At 41.7% G+C, this 24,718-nt stretch overlaps 1 protein-coding gene across 29 annotated transcripts in view; it reads right to left on the bottom strand.

The window, feature by feature from the left end:
- The window catches only part of CLASP1 (cytoplasmic linker associated protein 1), a 265,300-nt gene that overhangs the window by 119,391 nt on the left and 121,191 nt on the right, over nucleotides 1–24,718 (bottom strand). For 20 of the 29 annotated variants that reach the window (XM_054043824.1, XM_054043807.1, XM_054043803.1 and 17 more), the window contains 10 exons: nucleotides 17,050–17,202; nucleotides 15,964–16,037; nucleotides 13,404–13,496; nucleotides 11,719–11,864; nucleotides 9,549–9,684; nucleotides 7,582–7,652; nucleotides 6,343–6,402; nucleotides 4,844–4,921; nucleotides 2,201–2,368; nucleotides 658–707 (listed from right to left, as the gene is read on the bottom strand). In XM_054043824.1, coding sequence (XP_053899799.1) covers nucleotides 658–707; nucleotides 2,201–2,368; nucleotides 4,844–4,921; nucleotides 6,343–6,402; nucleotides 7,582–7,652; nucleotides 9,549–9,684; nucleotides 11,719–11,864; nucleotides 13,404–13,496; nucleotides 15,964–16,037; nucleotides 17,050–17,202 — 1,029 coding nt within the window. The remainder of the gene's footprint in view (nucleotides 1–657; nucleotides 708–2,200; nucleotides 2,369–4,843; nucleotides 4,922–6,342; nucleotides 6,403–7,581; nucleotides 7,653–9,548; nucleotides 9,685–11,718; nucleotides 11,865–13,403; nucleotides 13,497–15,963; nucleotides 16,038–17,049; nucleotides 17,203–24,718) is intronic. The other 9 variants (XM_054043805.1, XM_054043834.1, XM_054043833.1 and 6 more) reach the window with 1 other exon arrangement.

Here is a 24,718-nt window from a genome sequence, read left to right as displayed (position 1 = left end):
TGGGCCCCGCACTTTGAAGATTACCTCATCTGCTCATGAAGGTTTTCTGTTCCCCCCACTCACTGATGTTCCCACCCAAGAGTATGCCCTTCAGGCATTAAGCTGCAAGTGCTTGGAACCAAAGCAAAGCTCTGAAGATTCTACATGCTGGAAAGTCTTGATGGAAAAGATCAAGGAAGCTCAATATTACTTTTGATTGTATCAAAGGCCTCTGTGGGATACCCTGCCTGTACTGGGGTACATAGTGGAGACTGAGACAGTGGCTATTAAAAGCCAAACAAAAATCAAAGCTGGAAAAGGCCTGTTAGGTATTCTTGTCCACCCACCTGCCAGTGCAGTCAAGTGCATTAGGGCTCTGATGGCGAAGTGGTCCAGACCTCTCTTGTGTCCAATGGGGAAAGCACTTTTGTGATCAATTTGGAATTTAGTACCATAAGAGACATGCACATAAGATGCCTCCACTATATGCTGGTGACCACAGGAACAACTATATCTGACTGGACTAATGGTCCAAAGAACAACTTCACAGTAAATGGAGATTTCATTATAACCAGAATCACTATTTTGAACCCTGAAATATTTGAGTCTTTTATCGTACTTCATTACAAATCTTCCCCTGCAATAGGTGATTACATATCCTCCAGTTCCTGCTCTCACCTCTGGATGTAGTGCTCCCAGTAGGACTTCTTTTGGCAGACAATGGACGGCTAGAAATTAAACACAAACATTTATTAAAGTCAAACAGGTCTTTTTTGAGCCGCCAATAATCTTGGCTATAAAAATGTCATCATATTTTAGGAGGCTTTGTTCTATATTACTACATTTATAACTGGTTATTAAAAATAGCAGTGGCCTAATCATGACCCCACTCTCCAGACTCCAGGGTGTGCCAAATGTTGCTATATACACAGAAGCACAACCATACCAACCACAACCTCAGACACCTCCAGTGGCTCCCCACTTATTTCAGGATTTCATTCAAAACTGCCCTCTTTGTTTTCGGAACTCTCCACATATATGCTCCAAGGGACTTCACTGATCAAAGGCACAGGAAGAGTCTATTGCCAATGGTGATTATTCTCTACTCCCCTCTCTGCTAATCTAGAACTGGCCTTCAGTCCAGCACTGGTCCTTCATCACTGACGTCTGCTGCACTGAAACCCTTGCTTTGGAGCCAGTCTAGTCTGAGTGATGAATGTCTACTTAGCTCTCCCTGTGCTCCCACAACACTCTCCTGCTATTGCTAGACTGCTGGCCTGGCCCTCTTTCATTTTCTTTTTAAACATATCAAATATATATTTATGCAGTTATATAATTACTATGATAAACCTGGAATTACTTTTTAGAAGCCGTCCCCATGTCCCCGCTGAGTACATAGTCATAAAGGGTTCGTAATAGACAACTATTTACATATAGTAACAGACTAACAGGATTTATTGTTTAAATATAAATATTGAGGCTCAATAATACTCCTTAGAAAAGAGTATGAAAAAATTACCATGAGCATTAACAGAGCAAAAGAAGATTTCAGATCCTAGGTAAATAGTGACTAATGTATTTTATACATTTCTTTGTAGGATGGAGGTGGATTTTACAATTCATATTGTAATAGGACAGTCCTCAAAAAATTCTAACGCTTTTCAGCTGGGGCGAATTTTGAGTCTAAATTCTTTGACTGCGTCCCTTCAAAAACAGCCAAGATACACAAAAGCAGCAGAAAAGCTATTTGTTTTGCAGCTATATAATTTATATCTAGCTTGGCCACTTTTCTTCTTACAAGAAAAAGAAAAGACAAACAGATACACTCACTTCTCTGGCTTAAGGCTAAGCATGAAAAATTTCAGGCCAGACAAGTGTCTTTTTAAGTTAGGAGGGCTGACTAATACTGTCTGGCTGAGAATGAAAAGCCTCTTGTCCACTTATTTATGGTTTCAAGACTGACTCCAGGATATTTAGCAGTGTGGGTTTTTTTGTTTTGTTTTTTTTAAATATCTTGCCAGCCAAAAACCTCATATGCCATATTTTGGAGCTGGTCAAATGTTGAGGTCAAGAAATAAATGTGAACAGTGATAAGAGAGATGAGACACAAGGTTAAGCATGAAGTTGTGAATGGTAACAGTGCAATGTCATAGTTGCTCACATTTAGGTGCATCTGCCGCTTAGACAATAAAATCAGTGGTAATAAAGTACGGAGACTTACTTGAGACTCTCTTGGGAACTGGAGGACGAGCGATCGGACTGAGGCAGGGACACTATGCTGTCTGAGTTCTTCAAGTGAGACTGCAGGGCTTTCTGATAGGAGGATTCCAACGTGTGATACAAGTGTTCTGCTTCTCTGTTGAAGTGATTGTGGAAGCCCCAATAACATCTGAAAAGAAGATCCCAATATACCATTGAAAACTCCTCGTGACGTTCGGTGAGCCACAGCGGCTCAGTCTGGAGACGTCCATCCCCAATGGCAATGGCTTAACTGAACCATTTCAGTAAAAACAACGAGGCGTCCTTGTGGCACTTTAGAGACGCACACATGTATCTGGGCATAAGCTTTCGTGAGCTAGAACCCGCTTCATCAGAGGCATGGAGTGGAAATACAGTAAGCAGGTATAAATAGACAGCACATGAAAAGATGGGAGTTGCCTTAAGTGGGTGATAGCCCATGAAAGCTTATGCCCAAATAAATTTGTTAATTTCTAAGGTGCCACAAAGCCTCCTGGTTGTTTTTACTGATACAGACTAACACGGCTACCCCTATGAAAACTGAACCATTTCAGGGATGCAGCCTTTCTGTGATGCATCTGAAACATACCACACAGGCTACCGCTGCGTTTTGAGGAAGCAATTCCACACAAGACACACTGACCAGAAGTGGGAAGGCAGGGTGTGTACACCGTGCAGGGCATCACAGGAACACAGCTAGCACCAGAAAGGGGCAGAGTCTATACCCAGATGTCACAGCTCCCATCAGGAGGTCAGGAAGAACACCCTTAGCCCGTAAGAGCAGCGGGGCTTAGACAAGACAGACACCCCATGGCAAGCTTCAACCCGCAATGTCCCAGTGAAAGGGGGAAATCTAGCATGAGTGCTGGTAAATACCATTAACCCTTTCACCCACACTGGCTCTCTACAGGCCGAGGGGACACTCCGTTGGTGTTTAAAGAGGTAGGACTGGCAAATTAATGTGAATTCAATAACAGTTTCTGAAACAATCTGCAATTGAAGACAGATCTGTGGGCCTGATTCACGACAGCAATCACAGAGATTTTTCTTTCAAATTGTAACATAACAGTGACTCCCTTATTCAATAACATTCAAAAGCAGATGTGTAGTAACTGACAATTATCCCTGAGATGATCCTGACCCTTTGCACAATACTGTGGGGCAAACTTTGGCTGCTATTGAGGCAAATTTTAGGGAGTGCTGAGCTCGCTGCTCTCACTATCTTCAGTGAGAGTGGCTCAGCATCTCTCAGGATCTAGCCCACTCGAAAAAAGGAGAGAGAAACATTTCCGCACACAGGGACCAGTCTTGTGTGGCACTAACGGCCTCCCGGATGATGCTGAGCATCCTTACTTCCTGTTATAATCTATAGGTGTTACAGGCACCTTTCAGGATTAGGCTGGAGGACACTTTAAGAACAAGATCAATAAGTACAAATTAATCCAGAGCCGTTTGCACGTGACAGCTGCTCCCCAGACAGAGGAAGTCATCAGCATTTTAATCTCTTTGGGATAAAATGCAAAAATTTAAATCTTAACATTGGCAATATATTCATTAAGAAAAAAATAAAGGAGAATTAGACATTCACAATAAATCCTCAAAGAGTCTGCCTAGCTACTAGCTATCTGTGTTACCTAGCCACATTGCTGTAATACCGGGGTGCCTATAGTATTTTCATGATTGGAGAAAATGCTCCTTCCCAAAATAATTTTAATACCCACTCCTACTGTGAACTACCATTTCTTGAAGTGTAGCATTTAATCATTTGATTCTTCTAAACGAGTTCATGAAATGTAAAACGTACCATACGACAGCTTTCTCTCTCCGTATAAAGTTCACCTAGACTCTTTGGTGCTTAGTTTAAGAACAAGTTCTCAGTACCAAAACAACCTCCCATGGACACATACACACACTTTTGAAAATACTGCAGCACCTCTCCTATATCCTTTGTGACAGGGAAAATCATTGCAAATTAATGAGATTTCAACATCAGTGATTAAGAAAGGCAAAATAATGCTGCCCCACAATTGTACTTTATTAACTAACTCTGACAGTGGTTTTGATTATTTACAATATTTTGTAGTAGTTTAGAAAGCAATGGCAAGCCCAATCCTGTAATGTTTACTCAGGCAAAAATTCCATTAAGGACAAAGAGATTTTTGCATGAGATAAAAGAATCAGCCCTGAAATCAAATGATACTCGGCTATCAAATCTCACTGCCCTTTGGCAACCCAGTGTTTAATGGGAACAGGAATGAAACCACCAGATTTTATCTAGGCATTATATTGGTGGCAGATAAGTAAGAATTAGCAAAATGCTCTTGTGCTTCTAAGAACATACATTAATACATGGATTAATCCACGCTGGGAGAAAACCAAGTTACACATTGATGTAAAATGACCAGAATCTAAAGAAGCAATGAGTGTATGGCTGGGGTTTTATTAATAAGATCATGCTGACTGCTTTGTGGGTCCACTCCTGTTCCTGTTGAAGTCATGAACTGTTGCCATCGACTGCCATGGGAGTAGGAACAGGCCCTATGTGCGTTTGTCTTGGCTTCCGTTTTCCATCGCACACCATCCTGTGTTTATAAAGTGATACTTATTTTTTTTTAAATCCACTTACTTTCTTGCCTCTATCCTTGCTTCAGAGTCTGCATCGTGGATTCCCTTCTTTATTGTTTCCGCTAATACTGAGATGTGTCTGAGATCAGAAGAAAACATTATTTCGTTAGTGAGTAAAGATGCAGAAAACCTCCCTGCATTCATAGATGAGTCTGCAAAGGTTAGTGATTTCTCCCCGCTCTCGGCAAACAGAGAGCATTTCACAGCTTCCCCCATTTCCACATAACATCCTTTAGGGGATGTATTTATTTATTCTTACAAGTCAGCTTTATTTCACTCCTTGCTGCTGGAAATCAAGAGACAAGCTGCATTCTTCAGAGGTCATTCCTTAGTTACCATGGAAACTACCAGGGTGTAAAAATAAGCTCTTAACTCTTAAAGTAGCCCAGGGCAATTTGGGTTAATGAAGTAAGGGTCAATCACCTTTCCTTTTCCCTTCACCTTTGTCTTTCTCCGCAGACTGTTAGTTTGAAAGGCCATAATGTGTCTTACAGATACAAGTCTCTTATTATGTCCCTAATAGTTGTGTGTCAGCCTTAAGCTAGCTATTCTGGCTTTATGCCTGGCATCTGGGAGGCAAAATCCCGCCCAGGGCGCCCCAACACCAGTGCACATGATATACCATCCTTTAGGAGTCTGCAGCATGCTCCAATCTCTGCATGTGTCCAGCATCATCAGTCAATTATACAAGGTGATGGGCCCACAGTCTTAGTTTCTCCTACCCCTTCGGGATGGCTCGAGACCCAGGGGTTGTAGGAGGGAGTACTCCCCGGGCTTGGGTGAACACAGGCACTGCAACTGCACCCTCACTTGCAAGAGTCAGATCTTAAGGCCAGAAATCTAGGGTGGGAGTATAAGGGAAGGAAAAGGCCCCTTGTGTGCTCCCCTCTTTGCATACCAGAACAATCCAGCTCCTAAACATATAGGCCAATAGAGGGAAAACTGGCTATTTAGAATAGTATTACTGCTTTACTATCTGGAATTACTATAGCATTATTACTTCGGAATAGCAGTATTTTGGAATGATTGGACCACACAGTACTTGCCTGCAGCAGGAAACTGAAATGCCTAAGATCTTCTTTTCTGCCAACCCCAGTCCCGTCCTCCCATGCCTGGCTTCTCTCTGCCACTCGTTTTCAGTCAGGAAAATATGAGACCCCCTTGCTTGAGTTTAATCTGGAGAGTGGCAGAGCTCAAGAATTTATTGACCATCTTCTCTGAGCCTGACTGGAGAGGACCCATTTCTCTAGTCCATTCAACAACGCTTTCAGGAAATAGCGTCTGTAGCCCTGGGATCCACACTTGTGGTGCCACCAGAAGCTCCAATGTTTGGGAGGCCTCAGCAATTCCCCCAACAGCCTGTGCCTAAGTAGGTGCACACAGGGCCTCAGAGGACTCTTTTTCCCTTTTATTTTTGAATGGGGAAAAAACGGATTTTAGCAGTGAGGGTGGGATGTTTCAAGCCACAGTCCCGAAGGGACGCTCATGCTCAAATCTTACCTTTCTAGGGAGTGTGTTTGCCATTCCTGTAACAGCAAGTCTAAAAATTCAAAGCAGCGCCTGAAAGTGGGTAAAGGAGAAATATTGTCTGAGCTATTTAAGCTAATAAAGAGGCATATGGCTTCTAATGGACTTGCAACCGCACATCAGTCATTTATTATTATGGGGTCCAGCTGGACACCAAAATCAGCAGTGACACCCCTTATTAAAAATACTAGTGTATCTATAAAGATCAAATTCTACAAAGAGTTTTTACACTAAAAAATATGAATATACGCTACAGTAATGGTCTGAAAGACTGGAATGTCACCACAGTATGAAGCAGTGCTCTGGACCCTAGCTGTAGACTATTACTTGTGGCGTGGTTTTGATTTTGCTTCTTTTTAATACAAAGCACAGTGAGATGTAGAGAAGATCAAAGTTAACACTACTTTGTAGTTGTTAGTTCTTTACAAACACTACACTTTGTATCAAGTCTGAAAAGAAGGTATTTTCTCATCCCCATTCTTCAAATAGAGAAACTGAAGGATAGACATGTTAAGTGACTTGCTTACGGTATGTGACAGAGCTGTAGTCAGTAGGTGACACAGTCACCAATCATTCTTACTTCTGTTTGTCCAGCTAGAGGAGACTGGAGCTAAAGACAGTGGGCTCAGGTCTTCCAACTAGACAGCAAAAAGGAAATAATCATCCATTTTTAAGGCCAGAAGCAACCAGTGTGATTATCCAGTCTGACCTCCTGCATAACTCAGGCCATGGAATTTCAGAGAATGTGACTTTTACATTCTGGTCCGAAGGAAACGTACTACAAAAGTGGCTGGTAGTAGAAAATAGGAGCATATCTGAGGCCTCGGAAGGCAGCCAAACTAATGTAATAATATTATAGCAATATCTAAACATGCACAAACATACACAACTGTACAGTACATCCTCACCTACCTCCCCCCTACATGTTAAATCAGCTACTTTCTATTTAAAGGCCATCCTTCCTTTTCAAGAACAGGAACAGTGATTCTTCCCTATACAGTGTGCAACTTTTAAAAAAAAAACACTTGGTTTGAATTTTTCATAGTGACCTAGGGGATTCAGATACATCCATTAATGTTAAGGGAAGATGTGCAGATAAATCTTCTACATAGCTTTGAAAAACTCAGCTTTTCTTTAAAAACAAAAACAAAAAACAGGAAGTGAATTTAAGCCATTGATAAACAAGAAGAAAAGTTAAAACCTCATTCTCACCTTCTAACTGCAACAGACTTGGAGGTACAGTTACTGGTTATGATGGGTATTAGCCGAGGGATGTGCGTATGCTAGAACAAGAGAAACAGGGGAAAAACCTTTACATTTTAGATTTGTGGGAGTAAAGCCAATTGCCCTTAGTCATCCTAAAGCCAACATCCACACACTCATTTTGGCTCATTTTAAAAAATTCAGCCCATAGATAAAGGAATATTTTTAAGAAAGACATGAATTCCTTGTTTACACTTATGGAAACAGGCTCCGGCGGGTCTGTAGTCACTGCTGTGTGAGACCCATATTCATCAATAGGCAGAAATCTCCAGCAGTAGGGTATGCCAAGGCTTCCCACAGCATGCCAGCCACATCACTGGGCAGAGGCCACACTAGTTGATGAATGGCCTTAGACAAGATGCACTGTCCATGTAGTGCTTACAAAGACTCTTTAGATGAGGATGGGAAGGCAAGCGAAAGTGGTTTAAAAATGACTTCAGAGAAATATACACGCAACTCTCCAAAGGTAAAAATCCTTTGTTTCTGCAAAGAAGTATCCCTAATACATCTTATGCTGATAGCACTTGTCATCCACTCTCAAAGTCCTTTGCAAACCTTCACTAGTCAAGCTTCACAAGGTCCCTCTGAGGGAGGTAGATAGATATTGTTAACTCCACTTTACAGATAGGATAACCAAAGGACAGAGAGGTAGGGCCCTGATCATGTACCACTTGAGTCAATGGGAGTTTTGGCTTTGGATTTCAGTAGGTGCAGGATTGGACCCTAAGTGAATTGCCAAAGATCATACAGTGAGTCAGAGGCAAAGCCAGGAATTAAACCGACTAGTCCTGATTCCTAACCGCCACGCTCCAAATCACACAATCCATCATTCTAGAATAACGAATAGTGCATAAAGAAATAGAGTCCTTCCTTTTTATTATACAAAGTAACACAGAGGGATACCCTGTTAAACGATGTAATTATTCCTAAATGATCTTCGAGCCTGGAAAGTTATGATTTTGAACCCTCACTTGCTGACCAACAGCATTTATATTTAATAAAAGAGCTGCTAGTTCACCATCTTTACTCACTTACTAGTACTATGAGAACTACTTTCTTTTTCTACTTACAATCCAGAATGTTTTTTTGTTTGTTTGTTTTTAATGGAGATATCCCATCTCCTAGAACTGGAAGGGACCCTGAAAGGTCATCGAGTCCAGCCCCCTGCCTTCACTAGCAGGACCAAGTACTGATTTTGCCCCAGATCCCCAAGTGGCCCCCTCAAGGATTGAACTCACAACCCTGGGTTTAGCAGGCCAATGCTCAAACCACTGAGCTATCCCATCTGATGGAGCATGCTACAGCCTGAACCATCAGAACAAGGTCTTCATGACACAAAATATCACTGCTAGGCTTCAATGCCAGATAGCTAATGATAATCTGATGAGTTGTCCCTTCCCCTTCCTACAAGCTAATGGCCACCCAAACACCAAATGCTACCCAGCCAGCAGCCTATAATTAACAGTGTCCCTAGCATCTGAATGTCTCTGTAGTGCTCTTCCTTCAGGTGGCTACACAACTTCCACTGAACAATTTAGTCAGTAAACTGCTAGATTCATAAACTGGGTTCATAAACAACAAGAGTCACCAAGAAGCAACTTCCATTGATAGCGGACAAACTATTACTCCTCATTTATTGTCAGTCTCTTTTCCCCTCTTGAACTGCGTTTCAGTAAATAATTTTCCCTATTCTAAGACATGACATGGGGCTCAACAAAAGCTTCTGAATGCAGATGATATATCCAGATGAAATTCAAGGAAGAAGTCTCATAGCCAAGTTCTGCAACATTTAGGTGCTTGATCTATTTATTTAAGCTAATTTTCACCAGGGACATGTTCACATTCTCTCCTCAGTTCAGATCTGATTACAGATTTAAGTCTTTATAAGACAAAGTTTTGTTTTGATATATACTTACTCGGATGATTAATCTAACAGCTACAACACCAGAAGTGGACATTACTTTGGCACTGTTAGGAATCAGATTAAAGATGGTTGGCATGATGGCTTCTGCCCCATGGTCAAACTTGTTTCCCAAAACTGAAGACAAATGTCTGAAAAACAATTAAGAAATGCTGGTAAATATGCTTTAGATTATGCTAGTCATAGTAATGTAGACTATCTGACATGCACTATTTCGTGATTTTGCAGTCTCCTCTCTAACTCCACCAAAGAAGAAAGAACAAGACATATCTCAAACATTTTTCAGTTTTCATCTCAAACCAGTGCTATGCTTTATGCTCATCCAGATTTTTAACAAGGAATAAATTCAGCATGGAAGCTCACCACATCACTGGCACCCTGTTAAAGATGCACCGACAAACCCATAGGGCACTGCTGAATAACTCGGTTTTCTAGCACTTGTCAGTTTCAGATTCTGTTTTCTCTCAAGCTTCTGTCTTGCCTTGACATTTGTGAATTTCATAAACGATTATTAAAAATGCCCTAGTCCCCTTTCTTCAAAGTCACTGCTCTGGCAGCATTCAACATTCAGTTACTACGGATGCGGGAACAAGCCCACAGAAAATAAGAACTGACCTGTACTTTCACCCCAAACTCAGTCTGAACCCAAAGACAAAACACATTTCATATTTGTGTCTTTATTATTCAATGTTACGCTGCCTCCTTGCCTGCTAACTTCAGCTCGGGCAGAAAGTGTGAGTGTGAAATATCACAAGAGAAGCTATTCTGTTGGCATTTCCAGCCTTAACAGACCCAGGATGAATGGGAACTTTCCAACTCAATTTTGCAGTCTCCTAAGGGTCAGAATATTCACGTGTTTTCCATATAAGGCATCTGCAATTGGTCCCTCGCTACTGAGTACATCGTTTTACATAAGATTTGTACCTTAATGGAATTAAATGAAATTAACCACTATGGGCCTGATCTTTCATTTGTTAGCCATGACCAAATTCTGCACTCCATGCAACCCCACTAATTTAAAATGTGGGGTCAAGGAGGGCAAAATATGGCCCTCCACTTCTGTTCCATTGGATTCAGATACTCAGGGCACATTTCATTTTGTTATTTGGAATTGTGGTATTACACTATTGAAAAGCATTTCACAGCATTGTGGACTTGACCTTGACAGGTGCCGAGTACCCTCTATTTCCACGGTATTCAATGGGCCCTCTAGGTGCTCAACTCCTCAAAGGCCAGGCATTGCAACAGGAGCTCTGTTGTCTCTGCTAGTTTACAGAAACATATAACTCAGTCAAATCTGTTTGATTGTAAACTGACCCTTAGAATGTCGCAAGTATACCTGGGTCATGAGCCCAGGACCAAAGAGCTCCACCCCCCCCTTTTTTTTTTTAATTAAAAAAAAAATCTGTGGTGTCCATACTAGAGCTAATGTGATCACCGAATATATTCTGTGGTTTTACAGGCACTATTTTGTATTTGAATAACTTAGAAACACTTTGAGGATTTTTTAAAGCTAGCTTTGGCCAGCAAAAAACCCATAAGGACAGATTTTGCCCTTTCCTACATTGGTTATCAATCCACAGTAACTCCATTGAAGTTAATGGAGCTACTTCAGATGGACACCGGTGTAACTGAGATCTGAATCTGGTCCATAATGTGAGTAATTGCTTTCAAAGGTTAAAGCTGATCAAGGCCTGCCCAATCAACATTTCCAAACACCATCACCATACGGAACCCATCCCCACAGGCTGTACAACCATCACCGTACGGAACCCATCCCCACAGGCTGTACAACCATCACCATACGGAACCCATCCCCACAGGCTGTACAACCATCACCGTACAGAACCCATCCCCACAGGCTGTACAACCATCACCGTACGGAACCCATCATCACAGGTTGTACAACCATCACCATACGGAACCCATCCCCACAGGCTGTACAACCATCACCGTACAGAACCCATCCCCACAGGCTGTACAACCATGATTAATGACCCCGCACGAGCATGGTTTTTAAATGGTTGTGGCAAAAACCAAGTTCTAATGCCACTTTGTCTGTCCAGTACTGACAAGGCCAAATGACATCATAAATGGGTTCGAGCCAGGATCTCCTCCTTTCATCAAAACTAATTGTAGAACACAGTTTAGAATGTATTCCTTACCCCAACGTGATACACGCCTCTCGCACTACCTGAGACCGCAGATCTTTAGCAGATAATTTAAATGCTCCATCCAGCAGGCGTAAGTGTTGGAAGAAGTTATCATGCTCCGCAGCTCCAGCTAATAGTAAGGATCGGATCCTTTTCAGCTGTTGGCAAACAAGATTTAAGGACTTACAGGTGACAAAATAGCCAGACACACTGGTATCTATTAATGAGAAATAAAAACACTCAGAACTGTGTTCAAAACTAGTGCTCATTTTCCAACTTCCCTGTAAAAATATGAATGTGTTGAGGAATAGGTTCTTAACGCAATCTAAGATCACATATTTCAGGGATCAACGTATTGAATAAAAGTAAGAACATTCATACGTTAGCCTTGGCCATGCTACAGGAATCCAAAAGTGTCATTTACAATTTGACCAATGACAAAATATGGTAAGCCAGACGTTTACTTTTCCAATCGTATCATTAAAGTTATCGGGACATTTAAACAAGTCAAAGAATTTGAAGGCTGCTCCTCCATTCCGTCCATCCATTTACAACGTTTAGGGAAATGAACGTCTTGAAACATTCAAGTGTATTGTATGCATTGAAACTCTATAATTTTCTCACAGCTCTCTCATTAAAAAGATGGCCTGACTTGAAAAGCCACAACTCAGATTCTGATCTCAGTTACACCAGTGTAAATCTGGAACATCTACACTGAATTCATAAGAATCAGGCCTTCTCTACACTAGGTGTGAAATCCTGCCCCAATGAAATGAATGGCAAAATTCCCACTGACTTCAATGAGGCCAGGATTTCACCCTAGGGAGATAGTTTTAGCCACTGATATAGCTACACCAATGCAAACAATTAATCATGGTGCACCACTGTCAATTCACTATTAGACTTTAGAACCAAGGTTCAGACTGAGGTAAACTGCACCAGTGCAAATCACTGCTTGGACAAGTATGTCAGGGCTACACTGGGGATTTGCACCAATAAAATTACATCAGTGTATTTACACCAGTGGCAGAAACCAAGAGTGTAGAAAAGGTCTTATGCAGATTTGCATCAGTGTAACTTACAGCTTGCCTATAAATAAGACTCAAACTCAGCATGTCCATTACAGGTCTGATTTCCTATCATCTTGCTCCTCCATGCAGTCATTTCCACCTGTGCCCAGTGGCTATAAAATGCTACCAAACTGTTTTACACCCACTTTGCACAGGTGTAAATGACTATACAACCTGGAAGGCAGTGAAGAAGTGGGTCTTTTGCATGTATCCATCTACCCAAATGGAGTGCAGAAAGGACACTTTTCACAATTTTGAACTCCACTTTTGAAAATTTGACTCTAAACTCTAATAGCGATTTTCTAGGTTTATCTATTTGTCTGAAAAATTAAGTATATCTTAAATGTATGACGACTTATTCAATATGATGCCTGTTCATGATATTTAAATTCCTATAAACCTAATACTTCATGGTTTCCTTAATGCAGGAGTTTACATTTAGACCCATAGTGTGAAATTCACTCCATGCAGAGGCCAGTATAGTCAATGTACCACTTAAACTGCACATCAGCCCTATTTAGACAACTTCAGTGGTACACAGAACTCGTGCTGACACTCTGCAAAGGGATGAACTTCACCCATACAAACCTTACATTAAAATAATTAGCATATAGGTCCAATGCTTACTGCAGATACTCTCTGCTCCCAGTCATGCTTATCATCCGATAGGATTTCCCTAATTTTGTTTATGGATTCTTCAAGGTCTCGGCTGGAATAAATCTGTGAATTAAAAAAAGAAAATGTTATCAAGATAAAAGAAATACTTGCTCCAGTGAATCAGAAGATTTCTTAACTGAACCTCTAACCTCCTTCACTCCTGAATTCTTTATTACCATGTGCAAAACAACACACACTGCGTGTGGCTTTTAGACTCTAAGGGACTAATGGACACTTGCATCTGAAGCAGTGAGGTTCTTACCCACGAAAGCTTATGCTCCCAATACTTCTGTTAGTCTTAAAGATGCCACAGGACCCTCTGTTGCTTTTTAAGGGACTAATGTATTACACAAAATCAAGAAATATTAAATGGCCATACAGGATGTTTAAAGTGTTATCATTTTTTACTATTATACAGCTCTACAATTTAAAGGCAGTAAGCATTATTTCTGAAGTCAACGTCATACCTAAAACAGTCTTCTAGAGGGTCATACAAAACCACCAATAAATATAGAGAGACAAATTAACAACATTTGATACATAAATTACGCCCACAAAGTGTGTAAATACCCACTGCATAAGTGAAACCCATATTTGTTGGCACAATAGATAACTGTGATTATAAGGACCTATTTGCCCTGTAAGTGCCGGTTTTTACTGGCACTGTTTACGTACCAGTGTTTGAAAGACTGTCCCAAAATAGCACATTAGCCACACGAACAGACAACATTTAAAAAGCTGAAGAGTAGCTTGAAACGTACAGGTGCAAAGAAGATTCCAAATGTCAAAGTGCAAGAGTTCCACTGCATCAGCACATAGGAAGTCAATACCATCGCTACAAAAGACTAACCAAGAAGGCTGAGCAGCCAATAGTCCTGAGTTTGCTGAAAGCAATTTCGCAAGAGTAATATATGCAACATGTCAGCAACGTAAGATAGGCTAGTCATGAAGTCAGTGGGCCAAATTCAGCCCTGAGCCTGTAACACCCACTGAAATGAGTGTGAATTGTGCATACGTGGAAGAGAGGAGAATTTAGCGATCGTCAGCACACAGTTCTGTCTGTTTTCCAAGTGTTGCACACACACACATTAACTACTACCCCTTTCGAGTCAGTTCAGTATTATCATCTCCGTTTTACAGAGGAGAAAGCTGAAGCACTGAGAAGTAAAAAAAACCTCTGTTTGTCCTGGTTCCTATCTGACACGCATCTCCAATTTGTGCAAGATCACACAGTTCAGAATCAGAATTAGAACTCCAGAGCTTCTGGCTCCCAGATAGAGTTCAATCCTCTATTCCGTGATGCTTCTCTAATGTTGCCACCGTATATAGTGGAAAACGAGACAGCAGCTGTGCAATGACATCATGGTATAACATGCATGTTATCAATCCAGCTTTGGTATCTTCAATAGTCTGCAGCCTGTAGGGAAGGCCAGATACTGCAATGGTCAACCAATATAAAGGCATGAATCGGGACTGTAATAATTAACTCTAAGGACCAACAAGCAATATTCCTTAACTGAGAAAAGTAACATTTAACGATGTGTTTTACTTAACCTTGGGAAGGCAACTAGAATCAAACACCGAGATCCTTGGCAAATGTTGAAATGAGAATAACTCCAGTGAAAATAACCTCTGGGTAGGAAAGAGGTGGGAAAGTCAGAGAATTCCTGAGATTAGTGTAAAATCCCCTAGTCATAACAGGAATAGCTGAAGGAAGTCTGTCTTCATCCAGTCAAGCACTGAGATAACAAAGAGGAGCCCACTAGTATCTGAAGAATAAGTCAAATGAACCTGGAACTATTCAGTCTGGCAACAATTCGGGTCAGGACAAAGAAAACTGTGAGTTGATGAAAGCTTAGAGATACTGACAAATCCTACATGCATGTGACTGCATTTGAAAACTTTCCACTGTTCAAGTCTACAGATACACAATAAGTGAGTTTGATGTTTAACCGTTTCTCTTTCAAGTATCAGAGTTAGATGAACCCTCTAGTGAAGTTATGCTGAGTCCTCTTCATGGCCTTCACAAGTCTCAGCTCCCAGTCTTCAGGAGGTGCAACATCTTGTGACTTGCCTTTACTCTCTGTCCACAAACTACTCCACTGGCTTTAGGGAGTTAGTTCAGGAGCCAGTTTCAGATGGCCCGCTTTCCTCATTTTAAACATGCTCTGCTGGCTTGCTCCAGCCAACCTCACAGCCCTTGTCTCTTCACTTTCCTCCCATTTCCCTCTGTCTGTCGAGCACTGACTTCCCTTTCAGTCCTCCAGACAATTGCTCCACCGCTCCTCTGCAACTCCTGTCATTTGGAATCCCCTTCCTGTCTCTCTCTCTCTCTAACTCACCCACTCTCCATCTCTTTCCAAATCTGAAAATGAAAACATCTCTTTACTCCCTTGCCTCCCTCTTTATTAGAGCTTGCCACCACTGAGGTTAATGGGCCTCAGCTATTGATTTCAATGAGAGTGGGTTTGGGTTGGACATCTGGGTTATACTGTTATTGTTAAATGTTTTAAAATGTCTTTCTTCTTACCTGAACTGTTGGGACGTCATCAAACGCTTTAATAAAATCCTCCTCATCAACAGCACCAGCTCCCTCTTTGGCTGCTGAGAGATAAATGAAAAAGCCTTTTCACCCTTCTCATCAACAACAGTATAATCACTAAAAATATGCTCAGTTCTGAAAGCACCTAAAGAAGAGAGAAGTCACACACACCCCAAACCTACATGGAAAGAGTGTTACAGCTGGAATGGAAACAATAAAGGCAAGGAAATTCAAAGCAAAGCACAAACTATACACAGCATCCTTCAATTCCTAGACATAACAGAGCACATTACAAAGTCGTTTAAGGCAGCCATTCGACTGTTAGGGGTGCTGCCTGAAAAGATGAGATGGAATATTTACTTAAGCTACAAGGGAGTTTTTCTCTTAAAGGGTTTAGTCCCATTTATAATTGACGAATGTGTAGATCTCCTGACAGGTACACAGACTGAAGATACAGAGATGGGGAGAAAAGGGAAAGGCTTAAGGACATTATTCAGATGACAGTTATCGTTTGAGAATGGAATCAGGAAAGTTTCCTTTAGTTGCAATTTGCAAATAAATTCAGAGTCATTGTTCAGTTTTCTTTTCACCCTTTAATTAGAGCGTCAGAAGTTGGAGGTCAAGTGGCACAAGTGTTAAAAAAAACAATTTGCCAACTGTTTTAAATTTGCATGAAACTGGAGTTTAGCACATACATTTTTGACCTTATTTGTTAAATAAACAGCCTGTGTTATTTAAGCTATTTGACTACAGAGGTGTAGTTCCTTTAGGAGGAAAAGGTTGATCACTGCACACTGCTGCTTCAAACACAATGTTGAAGCTCACTATGTGGATCTGGATGTGGGAATCATTTGCAGGTCCACTCTTCCAGAACACATTCTTGGTGTTCAACCAGTATAAGTCATGTTCCCAGACAGAGCAATTCACCACTCTAAAGAGGGCCTGCTTAGCACAAGGACTATGCAGCACTTAGGTCCTCAAAATAAGGCTTAAATGGGACTTCAGCAGTGCCTAGGTGTTGTGCAGGCCCTTTGCAGAAAGGTGAGTTTCACCCAATATGCGATATTGCCTTACCTGTGGACTTTGAGCCCAGAGCTGCAGACCCAAGTCTGCGAGCAGTCCCCATGCCAACTCTGCGGGAGTTTGGAGGGGCCTTTGAAGATGTAGATGAACTGGCCGAGGAAGGTCTGTTCCCGTCCACAGAGTCTTCATCATCAAAATTTTTATCTGAGGAAGAACCACATTCAGTCATAACTAAGGTGAAATTAAAACATTTCCCAACTGGTGTGCCTATATTGGAGCAACTGCTCTGTGCATTTCCTGCAAGAATACTGGAGACAGCTCTCACTTCAACAGCTTTTTAAGGCTTCACTGAAGTTATTTTTAAAAGAATAACCCAACAAACTATGATCAATGCCTGCATCCAACTGTCCTTTCTAAATACAAATTCAAGGAGCTGGTCAGCTCAGGAGATCTACAGCTTTCCACCTCAAGACGAGTAAACAGGCCTTAGTGTAACTGAGAATTCAGGCAGTGGTTTGTAGTCATAGCTGAGATCAAGGACTGAAGGGCCCATAGAGGTGGTGCCTCTCACCCCTAGAGGTGGTGCCTGTACAACAGGACTGAGCGCTTGTCTTTACTGTAGCTGGGCCAATATAGCGCATCTGGTGAAGAAGCACTATGTTGACGAGAGCGCTCTTCCGTCTATGTAATTAGTCTACCTCAACGAGAGGCGGAAGCTATGTCAACATAGCTTGGTGTAGACAGCACTTCAAATTGATTTAACTTATGTCGCTCAGTGGGTTTTTCATACCCCAGAGTGATGTAAGTTATGTTGACTTAAGTGCTCGTGTAGACAAGCCCTGAGGCCTCAGAGGGGCAGTGTGGGGAAGACCACACAGCAACTGTCCATGCTGTACCTGCATTCTATGGATCAATAAAAGACACTGGCTTTCAGGGCTGTGAATCATGCAACTTTCAAAAGCCCTAAATCCACTTTAACTTGTTTTTAAATGACAATTTGCTACATAGTCAGTCGGAAGGTATAAAATGTTTGGACAGCTAATCCGGGCTTTGTGTGCTAAGAAAATCAGATTGAGTTCTACTATGTTCCCCCCCAAATCTACTCCCAACACACAGCCCTTCGGGATCACATTACGCCCACCTAAGGTGATCTCCTTTTCAAAAGGCAAAAGCAGGACATATGCAGGAGCCCCGCCCGCCTCTGTTGGCCTTGCAATCTACCCCTTCTCTCCCCGCCAAACTCCCACACCCTACTCCTCCTCTTCTCCCCGAAGCCCCATCCCCGGCCAGGTCGGCAGCCAAAGACAGGCCATAGTAAGAGCTGCCCGGGAGCCCGGGCTGCTGTGGGGAGCCCCGGACCCTCCACCTGCCCTGGGTGGAGGACCAGGGTGCCCAAGACCAGCCCCTGGCCCGTGTCCCTGTCCCCGCCCCCTGGGATGCGCCACCCAGGGCAGGTGGAGGGTCCAGGGTTCCCCATAGCAACCTAGGCTCCCTGGGCGGCTCATACTACTGGCCGGCTGCAGTTTCTGGCCTGGCCAGGGGGTGAGGTCTCAGGGGGAGGAAGAGCAGGGGGCGGGGCTTCATGGTGGGGGGGGGCTAAGGCCCACCTCAGCTCACCACCCCACACACACCAGGAAGAGGCTGGCACTGCCCCTGAGGCTCGGGCAGGCGCAGAGCAGTGCCACAGGGAATCCAGGACAAATTTTGTCCCGGAATTATTCAGCCTGGGACCGGGACTTGAACTGTCTCACCCAATTCGGGATAGGTGTCACCCTGCACCCACCTCCTTCCACCTGGAGGTTGAATATGATTCCCTCTGGCTGGACCCCATCAATGCCATCTTTCATCAGCCAGAAGGGTCACTTCCAGCCAGGGGTTGAGCACATTCAGCACTAACCACTCCATTGGCTCAGGAGAGCAGAGATCATTTATCAGTTCTGGGCATACATTAGTCACTATCTCCCAACTCAGCAAACCATTTAAGCACCTGTCTAAGTCCTTCCCTATTCAGCAAAGTCTTAAGCATAAGTTTCACTTTAAGCATATGCCTCAAGTGAAGTGAATGCTTAAGTATTTCAGTAAATAGGGACGGACTGAATAGGGTCGATGGGTGAAATTCCACCCAGCATCTGGTGAGCCTGCACAAGGCCCCCTGCACCATTTAAATCCTTATTGTGGGGTGGTGAGAATAGGCTTGTCCAGACTTTTAGAACGGGGTGAATTTCACCCCAACTACATTTTCTTTTAAATTCTTATCGAGAGCTATATAGATATCAAGTAAAAGATTCATTACTATATATATATATATATATAAAACCACCCAAGAGGAAATCATTACTATAAATATAACCAGATAACAGACATTCTGCATTATTTCAAAAGTAGCACTTTTGTCTAATAGTATACATCTTGTTTCAGTTACATTAATGTTCATCTAGACTGTCATTTATTTAACGTAAAAATAACCTAGCAATTGTGCTTTTCCAACCCTGACCCCCCCCAGCACACTCAAAGGGTGTGGTTTCCTATTCCAGATAATAAAGTAAAATAAAAACTCAGAAATCAAACATTAAGAATGACCTCATTTTAGTAAAACTCCATTAATTTTGCTCACATTCCAATTTAAAATGAGCTTTCCTGAGTATTAGCTATAAAAAAAAAAAAAGAGGCGAATTACAATCAAATGGATCTTCTTGTCAACATTGTGGCCAAATGTTTTTTCTAATATCTATGTTGAATAACCTTTAACATTCAGAGAGAATTTCCTTGACTGAAAATTAGGGATAATATTCTGGCACATTCAAAACTGCATACCAGGTCTTTCAGCAGCACATGTATTGGACAGAAAGAGAAACAAAGAACAGAAACAATCTGAATGTGGAGTTCATAAAATAAAATACAACCAAATCAACTATACAGTAACATGAAGAAGCACATTCTTCCCAATTCAACAGCTGATGGTCACAATCATCATTTATAATAAGGATCAAATTTTGCACTCTAGCTGTAAATCCTATAGGGCCAAATTCAACCCAGGTGTAATTCCATTGACTTCACTGGGTGTGCGCCAGGGATAAAATTTGGATCATGCATTTAACAATCATGACTATTCTCCTGCCTTATGACCCCAATGCTCATTTATGAATGATGCTTAGTAATATCTAGCAGAGAGACATGCCTTACTAAAAGGGGCCTTTGTCTGCTCACTACTCTGCTCTCTCTCTCAAAATTTAAAAAAATGCAATTTGCTTAAAATCTCTTCTATTCACTGACAATCATTAAAAAGAAAAAGAAGAAGAAATTGCTTACAAGTACATATCCTTTTGCAAATAAGCTTCCTCAACATTCCTTCATATTTTCCATAGCATGCCCAGATGTAGCACTGTTTCACAGACTGCTGCAGACTTCAGTCCAGATCAGAATCAATCATTGCCCCTTGTATTCATTAAGCTGCTGTCTTCACACATAGATTTAAACAGCTATGGCTTCAGTCCTGTTTGTACAACTGTGGCTCTGCAGGATTCAGATGAATGCCCATTTTAGCCCAGAAAACTTCAGGCCACTTCTAGGAAGGAAATTCACTGCTACTGTTAGTAACCCAGGACAGACAATCCAAGACTGAAGACGAGCTTACTCTGTCTTGCTAGCTTGGCTCACAATAGGAACTAGCCTGAGTTTATCCCTTGGGAAGCTCTAACAGGAGCATCTCAACAGCTGTCATCATTTGTCCATGACGAATAAATTTAGTCATTATTCATTTTACAGCGTAACCCCTTCAGGTCTGTGTGAGGTGTAAAACAAGCAGGAGATGTTATCCCAGGAGCTCAAGAATCTGAGCAGATAATGGGCCAATGTTCTCTTCACCATAACTACTGATTCCTGCATTCCTGGGCCGGTACATCAGGGAGAACATCTCCAAAATAGCATGGGACATATTAAAACAAACTATAATCGTGAGAGTCTCAAGTTTTCATTTGAAAACTATGAAACGCTTGGGCCCTTAGAAATTTCAACTGATCATTGTAGCTGAGTCTCTTGTTAGTTACTTACACGGGAAGTATTTGAGCAGAGCATTATTCTTGTAAAGAATGTTGGTTTATACATGAGCTATTCTTGCCCAATACATTTCTAGTTAAGATGCTGCATTATGGTCTTTGGGCCTGATTCTGCAAGGTGCTGAACACCCTCTGTTCCCACTAAGGTCAATGTATACATCTGAGTATTCCCAAGATACCTACTACTGCCTGGGGATCTAAGCATCAATGGATCCTGGAGTGCTTGGCATCTTTACAAGATGAGACCTTAAAGACTAATCCCACATTGTTTGAACTTGCATGCCTTAAGTTAAGCAACTAAATCCATACTTAGGCACCTAAAAAAGAGTCACTGAGCATCCACAGTGAGATCAATAGGACCTGTGGGTGCTCAATGCCTCTGAAAAACAGGCCTCTGTTATTTCGGTGCCCAACTCCAGGCTACCAAATTTCAGGAATTTTGGCCTAAAGGAACTTGTCCATCTAAATAACTAACTTGGGGGTTGTTTTAAATATGCACCAAACAACTGAATGGCTCAGAGAATTGATATTAAGGTACACAAACTTCACCTCTAAGTTACCTGTTCAAAACCAGTCCAGGTTGGAGTGACAAAGCCATTACTATCTGGTTATCTGATGCCCTATGTGAAATGTGCTAGTGGGTCTCAGTCCAGATTTCAGACGAAGATACCCACATCACACACACAATAAAACAAAAAACCAAATGGCATTAACTAGCCAGCATGTACACCAGGATTAAATGAGAATGGAAAATCAACTGGCCGCCCCTCCCTTGAAATAGTCCCCTACAGGTCAGAGTGAAAGGCAGAAGCTGGGTAGTGTAAGAGAACCTTGCACGTATAGTGTACGTATCCTGTAATGAATGCACATAAGGAGGTATGGAAAGAGAGGCACATTTTGGTACACTTGATACGAAAGACTGTAAGCTCAATACTAAAGCGCAATGGACAGATAAAGCCCAAATATCAGAACCTCCAACAGATGCACAGCAAAGGATATGGTGCCCCACCCCAATGCCAAATTACATTTGGTGTACATAACAAACCCCTCCTTAGCATCCTTTATCCATGCCATGACCCTGTGTGTACTGGCCTATTTTGTTCAGACAAATGCCCCTTGAATACTTTTATACCCTCAAGTCCAGCATCCGGCATCCCTGTCGCAGGCTGAGACTCCTTTAGGACACATATGGCTTTTCATTCCTTCTGTGTGGGTATCAGATCAGCCTCTGAGTCAGATAACTACAATTTAGAACACTTTTCTCATTACCATGCTTGGGACATCTCAGGATTTAGCCCCACCATTATATATAGTCCCTTGAATAGTTATATTGATTTTACAGATATCTGGAAAAACAAAGTTAAAACATACAAAGGGCAAACAATGAAAACAAGCCTAGAGAAGGGCTATCCTCCTTGGCAGGGAGAAATGGGTAAAACTGAATGTTCCAAACACAAGAAAATAAAATTGTCCAGGCACAGCATCTCCTCAATATGGTTTCTCATTCAGCACAGTATCTCCTACCACCTCATTTGACCCGTCACCCCCTCTCTGTATCTGTTCACTGCCTCCCCCTTCTCCAAATCAGACACAAGCTTCCTGTCCACACCTTAAAGACCCTGCTCTATCTATCCACTCCATTAACTCACTGCGATGTCAGTTGCTGCCTTCACTCTGCAAGTGTTCCCAGCCTTCAGCTGGCTTTTCCAACAAACAGCTCCATGCTTTCTCCCACGCTTCCCAGTATGAATAGGAAAAACTCCAGCACAAATTCCATCCAGTCATCATCTTACCATCTTCAAAACTCACTTTGAAGTGACTTCTCCTTAAAATTCACCCAATCCACGATCCCTAAAAGACACGACCAACTGAGGACAGCTAGGTGAGCGGTGCCTATGGCTCATCACGTTCAGATGTTCCTACTTCACTGTTAACTCCTCCTCCTCCTTCTGTGTATTTCATGCATCTGTTGCCTTCTGTTGCAACCTAAATTGTAAACACTTTGAGGCAGGCGGTGTCTTTTAAAGAAGGGTCTTTATGGTCTATCATAATATTCCTAATAATAAATAACAACACTCATCCTTTAGGTAAGGTGGAAGGAGACAGCTTTTTTCTCTCACTCCAAGGGCTCTATGCCAAGTACTAACTGGGGTGTTTAAACCCACCCTTTTCTTCGATCTAAACTAACATGTTTCTATTTCCCTTCCTTGGTTAGGAAATGTCAATTTAATCATTTTGGCTCCTGTTACAACTCTATTTAATCAAGAGTTAATTAATTAAGTTACTCCCACTGTAGTGTGTGTTAGACTCCCATTATGGAGAGTAAATATCTTTCTTTTAGGAATCTTGACAATTGGAATTGTTTTCTGCTTCACCAACAGATCACGTTTATATAACTCACCCTGTGGCTTTAATGTGCATCTTACCAGCTTCCCAGATGGAAAATGAGCAGACTCTGCACTCACAGCCAGTACAAGTACTTTCATTAGCCTGGTAAAAAAATTTTCTCCTGAAGGAAGTATCTCAGAAGACAATCACATATTATGATAAAAATCACATTTGCTTTAATTCTACCTTTAATAATTCCAGTATAATCAATCATATTAAGGAAAGTGGTGTCCAGATACTGAGGTGATGAATGCCCTATAATAGATTTGACAGTCAGATACAACTTTTATACAGCACCATAAGTATGTACACAAGAGAGAATAAGCCACAGCCCCGAAGACTTTATAATCCAGTACCAACAAAGACTGCCAAATTCATGAGTCAGCCACTGCAGAACACTGTACTAGAAGATCAAACAAAACATTCCATGGTCTCATTGTTGCTAATTCTCATGACTGTATCACAAGCCTTGTTATATTTAGAGCTTTTTTAAAGCCTCAGCTCTTGGAGTCAGGTGATTCTAATAGAATTTCAACTTTCTTTGAATTTTTTGGGGGGGGAGCTATTTTCTTTTGTAAATTTTATTCCTTGAAAAGCTTGAAAACATGAACCCTAAAGACTCAAAAACCAGAAGCCTAATAAAAAGACCCTAACATATATTAATTCTAAATTCTCACGATTTTAGGCTAATCTCATGATTTGTAGGGGCCAGGCTCATGAGTTTTAAACACTTGGGGTTGGCAACACTGTGACAAACTACAAAGTTTCTGTGGCAGTTTTCCGTGGTGGTCTATGAATATTACTGCCGTTATAGAATGGTGGCCAAGTGACCCAAGAGGGCGCTTTCAAATCCATTATCCATTAATCTAAGGAAGCTATAAAACAGGAACCAAAAAAGGAACCAGTCCTACCTTCCTTATTCAGGCTAAATGTTCATTGTTATTAAAAATTCCATGAAGTGCAAGATCGTTATTTGTATTACAGTAGCACTTAAAGAGGCCTCAGCCAAGCTCAGGACTCCACTGTGCTAGGTGTTGTGCACGCACATAGTAAGAGATAGGCCCTGTCCCAAAGAACTTAACATTGAAATAAATAGACAAGACAGGCAAAAAGTGGGAAGGGAAACAAAGATGATGTGATTTGTACAGCACCTAGCATAATGGGCCCATGATTGGGGCTCATTAGTGCTACGGTCATACAGATAAATAATAAAATAATAATAATAATTTGCCCAATGTTACAGCTGTGAATAAAACCCTCATCAATTGACTCCTGGT

The sequence above is a fragment of the Malaclemys terrapin genome, chromosome 11 (genome assembly GCF_027887155.1).
Source record: "Malaclemys terrapin pileata isolate rMalTer1 chromosome 11, rMalTer1.hap1, whole genome shotgun sequence".
Taxonomy (NCBI): Eukaryota; Metazoa; Chordata; order Testudines; family Emydidae; genus Malaclemys; species Malaclemys terrapin.
Note: the sequence above shows the minus strand (reverse complement) of the source record. Positions and strands in the feature narration are given on the sequence as shown.